At 33.4% G+C, this 15,522-nt stretch overlaps 1 protein-coding gene across 1 annotated transcript in view; it reads right to left on the bottom strand.

The window, feature by feature from the left end:
* LOC144850951 (proprotein convertase subtilisin/kexin type 7-like) overlaps positions 1-14,972 on the bottom strand; it is a 59,838-nt gene extending 44,866 nt beyond the window's left edge. The window contains exons 1-3 of the mRNA XM_078708474.1: positions 14,840-14,972; positions 7,747-8,411; positions 1,381-1,477 (exon numbers count right to left, since the gene is read on the bottom strand). Of these exons, the coding sequence (XP_078564600.1) occupies positions 1,381-1,477; positions 7,747-8,271 (622 nt within the window). The 5' untranslated portion in view covers positions 8,272-8,411; positions 14,840-14,972. The remainder of the gene's footprint in view (positions 1-1,380; positions 1,478-7,746; positions 8,412-14,839) is intronic.
* Positions 14,973-15,522: the final 550 nt, after the last annotated feature.

The raw sequence follows: 15,522 nt of genomic DNA, 5'->3' as shown, positions 1-15,522 counted from the left end.
ATGAGGGGGATGGGAGAGATGAGGGGGATGGGAGAGATGAGGGGGATGGGAGAGATGAGGGAGATGGGAGAGATGAGGGGGATGGGAGAGATGAGGGGGATGGGGGATGGGAGAGACGAGGGGGATGTACATTAATCATACTAATCATATATTGTTTATTACCGTGACATTGACGACTTCGTATAAATAAAAATAAAGATTCAAAAAATGAAATAGAGAATATGGAAATGAAGTCAGGTGACAGGTTAGACAAGGTAAGTAGGTACTGTAGGCCTCATAAACTTTAAAGATGTATTGTCCCCCAAAAACATGAAAAAATTAAGATTAATAAAATCAGATTTTGAATAGGCAATTTCACAGTTTTAATAAAGTTATTCACTCCTGTAGAAAAAAAATCATAAAAAATAATTATTTCACTTATAAAAAGACAAAAGAAATGGTTAATTTCAACCAAAAACCATTGTCTTCCAGACAATTTAGTTATATTTTGCTTTAAATTACATTTTTTCGGTGGAAAATGTTTTTTTTTTATCAAGTTTTTGGTCAAAGTGAATAACTATTATGTGATATTAAAATGGCATATTCAAAAAAAAAATTTTTTTTATTATTGTTTTAGGGGGACAATACATCTTTAACAAAGTAATTTCATAAATGGTTAATACAGTATAAACTGCAGGAGAATACATGATGTTTTCCTTTCCCAAGTACTGTACAGGATTGAGTCTCTCCTTGCATCATTCCAATAGGGAATAGGAATAGCTCTGTTATTATTTTTAGTCTTTCCATCATTTTATGTTTGATTTCATCAAACAATGGTTGTATAATCCAAGAACACTTTCACAACCTTTTTTATTGAAATCATTCGTACTCTACAAGCTTTCATATCATGTTTAAAGATCAAATGTTAAATACTGTACTGTATGCTATTAAAATTGTTAAAAAACTCAACATCGTAAGGGCGTGTGGCGCTGTGTGTTGGACATTAGATTACTGATCATGAGATCGTGGTTCGAATCCAACTCTCGCCGCATTGCTTGTATCCAAATAGGAAGACACTTTACTTACGTTTGCCTCTCTCCACCCAGGTGTATAAAATGGGTACCCAGTTAGATCAAGACACAACTTTGCACTGATTACTAGCTGCATTATGGGAGTATGTTTCCATATGTGTTTGATCCAAAAAATGACCGGGCTAATAATGTTTTTTGTAAAGCGCATTTGAGCATGATTACTAATGAAAAGGGTGCTATAAAAATGTGGTTATTATTACTAACATCCATGTGTCCAATAACTGGACCGTATCATTTTGCTATCATGGCAACATGGATAGCACGCTGTCTGATGCTGTAATGCAGAAAATAATAAAAGTGTTATGCTTACCATCGTCAATGACAGCTATGACAACGCCCGTCCCTGTTATATTATACTCCCATAATTTGGTGACATTTATATCCATTTCTGGGTATTTGTCATTATGCTATGGAAATAAAAAACAAGTTTATGTTAGTATTTTTATACTTTGAATGATATTATTGTTTTATAGACAATGTTTACTACATTCAACTACATTGAAATGTAATACAGTAAAGTATACCTCTATTGAGGGGACACATTTGGGACATAGCAAACTGTCCCTTAATAGGGATGTCACCTGATTATTAAAGTGTCTGATCTAAAGCTCTGTCTACACTATCAAACTAGTTTGACAAAAAAAGTGTGATGTGCCCAAATATGGTAGATATGACATCAACAAGTTCATATGTATATGGGCATATCATATTTTTTTGTCACAGAAAGTTTGATAGTGTACACAGAGCTTTAGCATTATAACATAATACATAATACAGGGTAACAGGTATTGCCCTTCTTCCAATTTTTGGGAAAGTGTCTCTTTAATAGTGTCCCAAAGAAGGGTGGGGGCGGGTGGGAGGTATTCAACATTCTACTGTTCTTAAATTTAAGTGTACTGTATGTTTATGTTTTGCACAGTATGAATATTTATAGGATACAGTAGATACTGACAATGTTTAGATTAAAAGCTAATTCACACAGACAAGCTGTAATGTAATAAAAATATAGAATCTATGTTATTGCTTTTGACCATCCCACAACGCTCAGGAGAGATACAGATTCTACATGGGACAAGTTGTGCGGTTTTCCACTTGTCTGTGTAAACTGGCCTTTAATCTATGAAACTTTAAATGATTCATGTGTTCTTTAATCCTTGTACTGTATGTCATTATTCAAATGATACTGTGCGTGTTGCATAATTTTTGTTTCGCCATATGATTGGTTCAATTGTATCACATGCCGTGCATTATTTCGATCCATCCTCACGATTAGGGATACACTATTGCACATTTAGGTTTTGGTAACATTTTTGCAATTTTGAGTAAATGTCTGTCTACACTATCAAACTTTATGTGACAACAAAATGTGATGTGCCCATATATAGACATGATGATGTCATATCACTACCGAGCACATCATACTTTTTATGTCAAACTACTTAGTTTGATAGTGTAGACAGAGCTTTAGGTGAGACTGGCAAAATTATTAAAAGACAAAAAAATGAATTTCTGTTTTCTAGTACTGTAGGCCTAGGTTCTACAGGAAAACATACATTCATTGATTCAAGAACATGTGTATCGAGTCCCATTGCAAATTTCTGTGTGCCTGCTGCCAGCCTAGGAAAACAAATTATGCATGCAAACTAGCCTTTGTTCATATCATCATCAGAAAGCTATTGAGTACAATGAAATTATGACCACTATTATAACTGAGTAAGCTTGTTGAATAACCTTTCATTAATCAATACCTTGGCTGCTGAGACAATTTACCTTCAACTTTTAATACGAACAGAACAAATGCAACAAAGCTAGGACAAATCAATTGTATACAGTACGTACTGTTACACAGTACTGAACAATATGTATTGTAGAAAAACGAATTTATAAATAGAATGTTAATTATTTTATACTTAATATAGAAAAATAAACAAAGAAAAGGAAGCCTGATAATGAGTATGAAAAAGCATTGTATTGTGAAGAAAAATTTATTGTAAATTACACTGTAATTTTTTTTCGTTTTTCTGCTTTTAGAAAAGTAGTGTATAGTTTACAGTATATCAGTTCAGTAACTAAACTATCTTTATAGCATCCAGTACATTTGTCCAGGTTCATTTTATTTTGTTAAGCAGTACTACTTCCGGTTTCTGTTCTTATCTTATTTGTGCAATTGTGAAAACATGAAAAGTAGCTACTTAAACCATGAACGTATTTAATTTATAGGGCCCACCGTACAGTATACAGGTACAGTACCTCCATGCTTAAACCATGGCGGTACAGGTACAGTATACCTCCATGCTTAAACCATGGCGGTACAGGTACAGTATACCTCCATGCTTAAACCATGGCGGTACAGGTATAGTATACCTCCATGCTTAAACCATGGCGGTACAGGTACAGTATACCTCCATGCTTAAACCATGGCGGTACAGGTACAGTATACCTCCATGCTTAAACCATGGCGGTACAGGTACAGTATACCTCCATGCTTAAACCATGGCGGTACAGGTACAGTATACCTCCATGCTTAAACCATGGCGGTACAGGTACAGTATACCTCCATGCTTAAACCATGGCGGTACAGGTACAGTATACCTCCATGCTTAAACCATGGCGGTACAGGTACAGTATACCTCCATGCTTAAACCATGGCGGTACAGGTATAGTATACCTCCATGCTTAAACCATGGCGGTACAGGTACAGTATACCTCCATGCTTAAACCATGGCGGTACAGGTACAGTATACCTCCATGCTTAAACCATGGCGGTACAGGTACAGTATACCTCCATGCTTAAACCATGGCGGTACAGGTACAGTATACCTCCATGCTTAAACCATGGCGGTACAGGTACAGTATACCTCCATGCTTAAACCATGGCGGTACAGGTATAGTATACCTCCATGCTTAAACCATGGCGGTACAGGTACAGTATACCTCCATGCTTAAACCATGGCGGTGCAGGTACAGTATACCTCCATGCTTAAACCATGGCGGTACAGGTACAGTATACCTCCATGCTTAAACCATGACGGTACAGGTATAGTATACCTCCATGCTTAAACCATGGCGGTACAGGTACAGTATACCTCCATGCTTAAACCATGGCGGTACAGGTACAGTATACCTCCATGCTTAAACCATGGCGGTACAGGTATAGTATACCTCCATGCTTAAACCATGGCGGTACAGGTATAGTATACCTCCATGCTTAAACCATGGCGGTACAGGTACAGTATACCTCCATGCTTAAACCATGGCGGTACAGGTACAGTATACCTCCATGCTTAAACCATGGCGGTACAGGTACAGTATACCTCCATGCTTAAACCATGGCGGTACAGGTACAGTATACCTCCATGCTTAAACCATGGCGGTACAGGTACAGTATACCTCCATGCTTAAAATACAGGAACAGTATACCTCCTTAAACTGGACAGAAAGTCCACTATTTTAAAACTTTGATAAGATAATACAGTACCTGTATAAAACTCACTCTTTTGGCATGTACTGTACAGTTTATTAAGCAAGAAATTGTATATTGATTTTTTTTTTTTTAATGCACCTTGAGCACTCTTGAGTGGTATGTGCGATATATAAATCCATATTATTATTTTTATTATTATTATTATTACATTGCAAATCCATTCCTGAAGATGAATCAAGTTTAAACATTCTAGCTTACTCATTTTTTTCACAGTTTGTTTTATTACAGTAATATTGTACTTAGCATTTAAAGGTTATGTTTCTCCTATTATTTTACTGATTTCTGTTCATCATATTTTAAAATATTATTGTACTGAATATTTATGTCATATAATGGTAAGCACGGTTTTGATAGCTACTTAAACAGACACTGCTAGATTGAACTGTACGTAGTCCAACATCTAATTATGTCCAAGGGTTAGTTTTAATGCATCACTAAAGCTCTGTTTACACTATCAAATTTATGCGATGTGCCCATATGGACATGATGATGTCATATCACAACCATATTTGGGCATATCACAACCATATTTGGGCATATCACTACCATATTTTGGCATACTGTATCACTACCATATTTAGGCACATCACACTTTTTTTTGTCAAACTAGTTTGATAGTGTAGAAAGAGCTTAAGAGCCTAACAACATTCTACGATTATACTGTATAGCGTGAAATATCACGATATGAGCCGAATCCTGACTTCTGATAGCACATACTATAAAAAATGCAGATAAACTCAAAGCATAAAATGTACAAATTTTTGTTTTTTAAGTGACATCAATATATCGTCACTGTTTCAAAGATCAAATATTGTTGTCAATACCATCACGTACAATAATACATTGCATATTTCAAGCATGAAACAGGTTTACTGAAACTAGTGTTTTCTTGTAACAGTACAGTAGTACAGTGTTAAGCTCTGTCTACACTATCAAAGTAGTTTGACAAAAAAAGTGTGATGTGCTAAATCTGGTGTAGTGATACAGTATTCCTAAATATGGTAGTGATATGACATCATCATGTCCATATGGGCACATCACATTATTTTGTCACATAAAGTTTGATAGTGTGGACAGAGCTTTACAGTAAAGTTCAGTTGAGGAGAATGTCATTGAAATTATTCTATCTACTGGACAGTTACTTATTGCACTGACTTACTGCAGAAAATTTATTTGTCTTTACTCATCAAGTTGATACTGTACAGTTATCCATACAGTGTTTATTGCAGTTTATAAGGTCAACATTATTCTACTGCAGTTACTGCAGTAATACATTTTCTTTGTTTTTTGTTTATGTGCCATTCACTGTAATAAACAGTAGGTTGTACAGTTATACTGTATGATGAATACACACAAAAGCATCCAAAATAATTTCAGGTTATTATGAGTAAACAAAATGTAGTTTACTGCAGTAACTGCAGTAAAATACAGTAAGTTTGATTGGTACTTTATGCCTCATAAATGTAAACTTTTATCACTGAAACAAGGTAAATCATGTTATTCCAATTTAAAAAAATGTAATACTGCACTTTGCTAATAATTTGCTTGATTAATCTTTTGTTACTAAAAACAGCAAAGTCACTCAGTTTAATGTAGCTCCGAAATATCTCATTAATATTATAATAATCGTGTGTTTTAAAAGTGTTTATAATTGGGTCAATCTTACAAAAATAGAGTGACTATTATTAAAGTATAAATTTAGCTAAATTACATAATGTATTATTTTAGTCATTACTTTGACTGTATTGTAACCTGTTTCGATTCATTAAATCTGTCTATTTCATGTTTACCGTTTTTTAACAATGATTTAAAAATAACTATTGGCACTTCATTTTATGGTGCCATTAAGTACATGGTATTATTTATTTCCTTTTATAATTTCCATTACAGTTCTAAATAGAGCACAATACAGCATACAGATTAGAGTTTTATTTTTAAAGTTTTTGTAAGAAATTAGTTTCGAAAATAGACCCCTCAGAACACAATGGGATTTCGCTTAGTTTTCACTTGGACGCAATGCAACGACATAGGCACAATGCAGTTGACCAATCACTATACAGTTTGGGTGATTTATTGCATCATGATTGGTCAAATTTCTTGTGGCATGCTTATGTTGAACTACAGTACTGTATATCATTAAACTGTACATTTACTGATAGTGAGTTTTTTTCTGGGTTTATACAGTACAGTGTGTCTGATATTAAATATGTTCTTTTTTATATATTATATCTCTTACAAGCAATTAACTTACCACTATATGTTTTTTGCTATTTAATGAATCATAATGAAATGAAACACTGTGCCCAAGGATAAGCAGTACACTATAACTTCAAACCTCATTTACCTATTAGATATTAGCTATACTGTAATAACCCTTTGAACTTTCATAATAACTCATCCTTCTGATGGGTCATAAAGCTGTTGGTTGGTGTACTGTATGTGTTTATAAATGCATTATTTTATATCCTAGTAGTAGTGCTGTACAATAACATTATGCGCAGATAATATTCAATAAATCAATTTTATTGTGAACAACACAAACGAAAGCAGCTACAATACTGTACACTGCTGTACTGCAATGCAGCATTACTACTGTTACAAATATTTCACTTTCGCTATATTTGTTTAATTAATTCACAAAAAATCTAGCAGCAGCAGCTGAATTGTGTATGTTAAACAACAATACTGTAAAATAATTTAATCAGAATACTATAAACAGTAACTGTAAAAACATGGAAATTGCAACCAAAAAAAGACAGAAACAAAACATGTACAGGTATTGTACTGTATGTATGCATTACAGTAATATGACAAAAGCTCAAAGCTGGTTGCAAGGCTTTCCAGAAAACCAAGACATTATACAGTAGTCAGGCTGTACAAAATGTATTATAAGATAATATTATAAAATTATAATAATTATATGATTTTGAGTTACCTACCAGCTTGGTTTACACTAGGGCGCAATGCAAGGACGCAACGCAAGGACGCAACGCAAGGACGCAACGCAAGGACGCAACGCAAGGGTGCAACGCAAGGACGCAACGCAAGGGTATAAACACAATGCAGAATTTGATCAACCAGAAGCCAAGGAGTATCCAAACTAGAGGTGCTCGTGATTGGTCAAATTTGCGTGTACATCCTTAAGTTGAGTCCTAATAATGGGATTCACACTTCATTAAGCAGAAGACTTACCAAATGCCATTGACGTATATATCCCGGATCGTGGAACTCTCTTTTAGTTCGCCTTCGTATAGTCTGTTGAATGTACCACATAATTTCTTCGTGTTCGTCCAACGCTTTTTCAACATCTGCACGTATAACCTCCGTCTGCTCCGTATCGAGAGAACGGTTTAATGATTGGTTGTAGTTCTCGTGCACAAACAAATAATGTTCAGAAAGTTCACCGACCTGGCCGTAATTAAGTAGTCCTGTATCTAAGGAAATCAACTCCGCTTTTTCGTCCATATTAGTTCTATTTTGTTCTTTTCTATGTGTGTTTAGTTTGATTTTTACAGCCCATGATAGTACTTCTTGTTCTTGTATCTCCTCGAGGTCATCCTCCGCGACCTCTAGCGTGCCCTGTTGTTCAGGGACGTAATTTAAGAATACACCTTTGATATAGTTCATCTGAAGTAACCAAACATACGCCATTATCAGCGCTTGGTTGCGAGAGGGAAGACAATACTGTAGAAAACATGATTGTAATACTTTTGTCATCTTTGCAGATTGTGCAAAAGTTCGACAGCAGCAGGACAGCGCCCTCAAAGGGCTGTTTAACCCAGCTGCAGTCAAGGACTTAAAATCCTTGTGGTTTAAAAAAACAGGCTATGATTCACATCAATACAAAGCAGGAATATCTACAAAAATAAAATGTAAAAACAATACATTAATCTGATGAATGAATATTATTATGAATATAGTACCATTATCTGATAGGGGTGTTCAATACAATTTTATATATTCAAGTTGTAGCTCTCTTCTTGAAGAGAATAGGCCAATGTTGGTTTATCTATGTAAGCTAGGCACGAAATAGACTAAAATACATTTAACCTGTTAATTATTTTGCAAACCCTTTTTTATTCTACAGCAGTTAATAAATTAATACTATATTATACCATTATCTGATAGGGGTGTTACATACAATTTTATATTCGAGTTGTAGCTCTCTTCTTGGAGAGAAGACCAATGTTGGTTTATCCAGGTAAGCTAGGCACGAAATAGACTAAACCACATTTAACCTGTTAAGTATTTTGCAAACCTAATCTAATTCTGGAGTAGAATGATTTTTACATGATCCCTTAAAACTATTTATTGGTTTTGGCTATTTTTATCCCCACAACAGTTTATTTAATAATGTCTTATACCGTGCTTAAATTTCACCTACTGTTACTGTAGCTATACAGTTCGTCAGAAGGAAAAAAAGCTTTAAGTTCTGTCTATACTATCAAACTTTATGTGAAAAAAAGTGTGACATCCCCAAATATGGTAGTGATATGACATCATCATGTCCATAGTTGGGCACATCAAATGTTTTTGTCACATAAAGTTTGATAGTGTGGACAAAGCTTTATTTAAACTGATTCTGCTTTGGTTTGATGCACTATAAAATGCCTAGTACTGTACAAAACCATATGTTACAAATCTTATATATGTACATACACTGTACTATCCATTCAACATATGGTACAAAAAGTATTTAAAAGTAAAGTACAAACTTTGTAAATCTGGCTTAAAAAAGAGATTATTGAAATCTCCATACAGTATGAGTCCTTGAACTACTGTGTGATTAGAATTAGATGTTCTTTCTTCTGGATTTAAAATCATTACTTTGCAAAAGTCAATAAATAGAATAATGGTTGTCTAATACTAATAATACAGATGACCCTAAGAAGAGTTTTACAAAAACAAAGAGTCCATGAAATATCCTAAAATAATCAAAAGAAACATTCTGCAGCACTTTTTATGTTCCAAAATTAGATCTCGTCAGAAGATAACTCACAGGAGCTCGAGTGAAAAAAGCGTCCGACGATCCTTTTCTATAAAAAAAAATATTATGCTTAGAATACAGGTACATTATGTGGAAAATAAAATTAGAGTACTGACATGACAACAAGGCTTTATAGAAAGGTTGAATTGAAGGGTGAATAGACACAATCAGTTTTCATTATGTTCTTTCCATTGTGTTGGTCACGGTTGTGACACAATGGCTATTTAAACTGTATAGTAGAATTGATGATTGTATGCACAGCAGTGGTACAGTGCTGTATTCTGAATAAACGTTATTGTGATGTACTAAGAAAAGCCAGGTAAAATGTGTAAATATAAACCACATAAAAATACAATTGTATTATTCGCAATCAGGATATCAACAATCACATTACGTACATAAAGTGGGAAATATTGTGCATTGTACTATTATAGACTTTGAAGTTTAGATACTGGCAGAAAAAAAGAAAAAACAAGCCTATTTGTGAAAATTACTCATTCTTATAAAAAAAAACTAATTGGAAAAGTACAGGAAATAAGCATTTTAATACATTGATGGTACTGTAGTAATGTATCGTTGTTCCCTTGACAACAATTTAAAATAACAATTTCTCAACACAATTTACAATAGAAGGAATTATGTAAAATTTTAATTTAAAATATTTGTTTTCTCAATTGAAATAAAGTGTCTTACTGTATCTATCTAAACAAATTACATAATAATATGAATTTGTTTTAGTGAGTTTCTCACAAACATGATTACAAAGTGAGTGAATCACCAATAATACTTAAAATTGTTTATGCTATTGAGTACCTTTGTTTATAGAATTAAATAAGGTATTAAAGTACCACTTGTTATAAAATCATCATAAGTGTTACAGGTAAGTGCTGTTTGACATTATTTAAGTTTGGTGTATCAAATGTACAATATTGCTACAGGCATTTAAAGGGACTTCATGAGTAAAGGGACAGTAATTTCTACATACTTATTGTAATGAACAGTACATAGGTAGATTTCTCCCCTTTTTCCCTATCTCAAAATTCTGGATCCACCACTGCTGTTAAGGAGAAAATCTATCACAACATAGTCGATCTTGGGATTGGAAGGCAAGCACATTAACCACCAAGCTACTGTACAGCTCCATAATTTGTAAATTGTTTTGAATTTAAATGTAAACGGGCCAGAGGCCTCTGTACATAAAGAAATAACCCTAATGTAGGCCAGGTATCATGGGAAAAAATTAACCTTGCTAAACCCAGAAAAAGTGTTTACACACCATTCATTAATTATTAGGTCAAGCAACAAAAATGCTATACTGCACTGTACGTACTGATAATTTCAATGGAATACCTGTACAAAGGAAGCCATACTTATAATTAAAACACAATTAGTTCCTGGCTACTACAATACAAACACACAATTCTGAATTATTGTGCGTCAGCTAAAACAAATATGCAACCAACCCGACTCACCATCTATGACGATGTTCAATAATCAATAATACATACAGAACTGTAAAACTAAAATAAGATTAGTGTAAAGCTCTGTCTACACTATCAAATTTTATGTAACAAAAAAATGTGATGTGCGCCCATATATGGACAGTCATGATGATGTTATATCACTAACATATTTGGGCATATCACTACCATATTTGGGTACATCACACTTTTGTTGTCAAACTAGTTTGATAGTGTAGACAGAGCTTAACCTAGTATTAAATAATAGGATTTAAATAAACCATCTCAGTCAAATATATAATCTAGATCATAACCTTTCATGAACGATATCCGACCAGGAACGAACCAAACAACATGAATTTTTTCCGCAACCCTAATCCAAAATTTGAATAGGGGTCGAGAGTACAGCAAACAAACACTCCTTTTCAATGAATATCCCTTTTCAAACTAAAGAATAGCAGTGTGTGTTATGGTATTACAGTATGATTTTGGAAAAAAAAGGCACCTTCGTACTATACAGTATAAAGCTCTCTCTACTACACTATCAAACATTATGTGACAACAAAAAAATGTGATGTGCCTATACAGTATATGGACATGATGATGTCATATCACTACCATATTTGGGCATATCACTACCATATTTGGACACATCACACTTTTTTGTCAAACTAGTTTGATCATGGAGTTATTTTTACAACTCCATGGTTTTGTCCATGTAGACAGAGCTTAACAATCCTGGCCACAGGCTTGATAACATTAACAGTAAATGGTGAATAAGCTTACATACTCCATTCAGCTTTGGAACATGAAACATCAATAAATGTTTATGAACAACAATTTTGTGGCAACTATAGCCTAGGTTTGGTCATCCTTCACAAAATCCTACCCAGTATTCACAGGATCGCATCAGAAGATTATTAAATTAAAGCATTAAAATCCAACAGATGTACTATACAAAAACAGTTAAAGCTTAAAAATGGGAAAACAGTATGTAGAATCTAAGGAAATGTGTATTTGGCATTAGCCCTGAGAGAGAAGAGAAATAGAGGCAGACCAAGCTGCTTATTGGATAAGGTTTGTTCTTAATGTTTTCCAATTAGGGTCAAATGTCTGTAGAGTATAGAGGTCAACTTGGGGTCACTGATTTAAGAACTGAGAACATAAGAAGCATAGCATTAATTTAAATACTCTAGCAATTATACATTTAGTACAGGTATTATGGTACAGTCTAAAGAAATGCACATAGTTATAGTCGTGAAATAAAATAGAAATATCTTACTTTATAAATTGAAGATGATAATAATATTATATTTCCAACAGAAATTCTTCTATGCAATATGTAATTACTTCCAACGGTCTTCTAAAAATTTATTAGAATGCTTAACTTACAAAATGACTGTACTGTAGTACAGAACAATGCTCACTTTCTGCTATGGTACGCAATTGCAGTCAAAAGCTTATTGGCGAATCACAACAATACATTGCATACAATACATTTCTCTTTTGATAATACAGCTGGTTAAAGATTGACATGTGACCAAATCACAATAAACAAACCGAAAAGAAAATTAGTGCTAACACGTGCTTACACTTTTAGATTTCAATAATTGTTAAACAATATCCATTAAATGGCCGCCAAGGTGTTTAAGTCAAGACAATAGAATAGGTCTTTTTAGTAGAATAGACACTCCCATTCTGTGTGTGTTACAACATCTGATCTTTTGTATAAGGTGATAATCAATTTAAAGAATTACATCGCGAGTGCTGACGGCTGTTAGTAATTAACGACTTCCCACATCTCAACAATTCACAGTATAATATATTGACAATTGTGTAATAAGTACAAAGAAATCTTTAAAATGTAATAAACAAAGAAAAAATTAAAATTCAAGAGAACAACAACATATGGTCAAGATTACAACAATTTTGTGTAGTAGTTTTTTCTTGCAACAGTTCTCACTAGCCCTAATATTAATACAACTAGCCCACATGTCCTGTGCTTGCTAGCCCAAAAGAAATACAAAACTACAGTACCTGCTGGAAACTAAATAAAATGGTTATTTTTCACTAGACAAATTACAGTAAACTGTACATAATTAATATGTTTAGTAAAGATAGAAGACAAGAAATATTTCTTACAAAAAACGCTGCCTGACTCATTGAAAGTTTTAATTATTGTTCTTCCTTCATTAAATGATGCTTTTATTGATTCTATTTAATAAATAAATTTTTAAAAATAGTTTGAAATGTTCGATTTGGTTACACCAAAATCGAGATCTAAGTATAAACTATGTTATACACTTTTATTTAATTTTTGATTTATATAATTTGAGAATAAGAGCTACGTTATTCATTAATTAAACTATTTTTTTTTTTTTTTTTTTTTTTTAAATTCAATTTCCAGGTAACATACAACAAAACAGAACAAAAGCACTATCAGCACCTGCGGGTAACCAAAAGTGGATCAGTTCAAAAGAACTGCACTGTCGAGTGGCTTTCCCAACTAATAGTACGAAAAACGCAATAGACATACTATACTATACTACAGTACATATTTGTATATTTGTACAGAATCAATCTGCCCCTAACCAAGGGTGGGATCCTGACGGTTACTCTCCCCTCGGGTCAAAAATAGCCTTTGCATCACAATAAAACAATCAAAGTTTAATTTACTATACAGTCTGCGACTTGCTATATCAATTGTTCTAACAGCTTTAGAAAATTTAATATTTTAAAACGAAAATGTTTGATGTTACTAAATGATTTAGTTTTTCCTGCACTTAAAATTGAATGTAATATTTATTGATTTTCAGAATATCCTACTGTTTCCTAATACATTTTTGTGCATCTGTTTTTTTAAAAAATAAATTTGTCTTTTCTTTGCAGTCTCAAATGCGAATTAAAAATTGAAAAGGTTGAATTAATAATAGGTATATAAAATAGAATGCATTTAAATTAAAATCAATTAAAATGGTTGAAATGACCTTTGTATTTTACTCCCAAGGGTAAAGGTCAGTGTGAAAATACTTTACAATATACCTTATTTTAGAAACTTAATTATTTCAATCAAAAAAAACATTTTTTTTATAATAGTAACTGTACTGTATTGATGAATAGTTAAATCCTGTGTTGACTTATTGGAAATTCTAGGCTTATTATTCTGAATTTGAATACTTGTCAGACCATATTTGGAATATTAAAAATGTTAAAAAATAATAATCAAAAATGATATTTATTTAGGCTTAGAGGTGCTTGAATTTATGTTTTCCAATTTCAGCCAACCTTACAACAGAAAATAATGAGATTTTCAAATGAAGATGAGTCCGAGATCTGATAATTGTAAAAAGTTTAAAATAATCTGATTGCCAGAAGAAAGTACATAACTTCTACTCTAACAAAATTTGAAAAAGTCATCATTGTCTTTGTATTTACTGTTTGTATATAGGCCTATATATTCAAAATTCAAATAATTATATTTTTACCAAAAAAAGTGTTGATCTATTTATTTACCTGGGACAAAAACTACTTGCATACTTTTTGGAGAGATTATCATATGCGTGCATATAGTACTAAGGCATACTCATAACCATAAACACACACAGCGACCCTTTCTTTACTTGGGCCTAGCCAGACCACTCAATGGCCTGCATAAGCCTACCTTAGCTTAGTTAGCTAGGCTAGGCCTACTACTACTACTACTAGGCCTAGCTAGATTGGCAGCCCGCATAATTATATAAACTTCCTTTTTAGTCCTAGGCCTAGCTAGGCTTGCGTACGACGTGCACATAAAATAACACAATATAATAACCTCAGTATAATATTTCAAAAGACCTACCATAAAGTGCAGAGAATCACCTTAATAATCGACATGTTTGTGTAAAGTTAGCCATGATTTATTTTTAGTTTTCCCGTTCTAAATATTACACCTATTTCGCACTTTCTAAATTCAACATCAGAAACTCCTTGTTTTGCTTTTCAGAAACCGGAAGTAACATAAAGTAGGGTTCACACGAGGCTGACGTCGTCGTTCGACCGTCGTCAGACTTTATAGAGGGCGGTACACATCTTTAAAGATTTTTTTATAACGAGAGATTTATTTGGGGACGGATCCCAAAATTATTTTACTGAAAGAAATCAAAAACATCGTGAGAGCCTATTCTTTTTTAACAATCCATTATGCAAAAATGTAAGACTTATTTGTAATATTAATCCAAAGGCTAATTACTGAAAAAATGACAATGCTGTGGGTATCAGTGGCTGGATCTCAATGGAGATACAAAAAAAAAAGCGAAAAGCTAAATCAAACCGATAAGTAAAACAGCCAGAAAAGTTAGCAGAGCTTTCGGGCAACACTAGCCCTTCATCAGTGCAAGTGAAGGAATTTGGATAACGTCATAGTATAAGAGCTGGCAAGTGCTGCCTGGGTGGACAGGAATAAAAGAAATACAACAAAAGGAGGCAGGGTGGAGTCTGAATAATAGTAGAAAACAAAAAGGTAGCTTGGTAAGAGATATAAAC

The sequence above is a fragment of the Antedon bifida genome, chromosome 8 (assembly GCF_963402885.1).
Source record: "Antedon bifida chromosome 8, ecAntBifi1.1, whole genome shotgun sequence".
NCBI classification, from domain to species: domain Eukaryota; kingdom Metazoa; phylum Echinodermata; class Crinoidea; order Comatulida; family Antedonidae; genus Antedon; species Antedon bifida.
The sequence above is the reverse complement of the archived record's forward strand: the minus strand, read 5'-3'. Positions and strand labels throughout refer to the sequence as shown.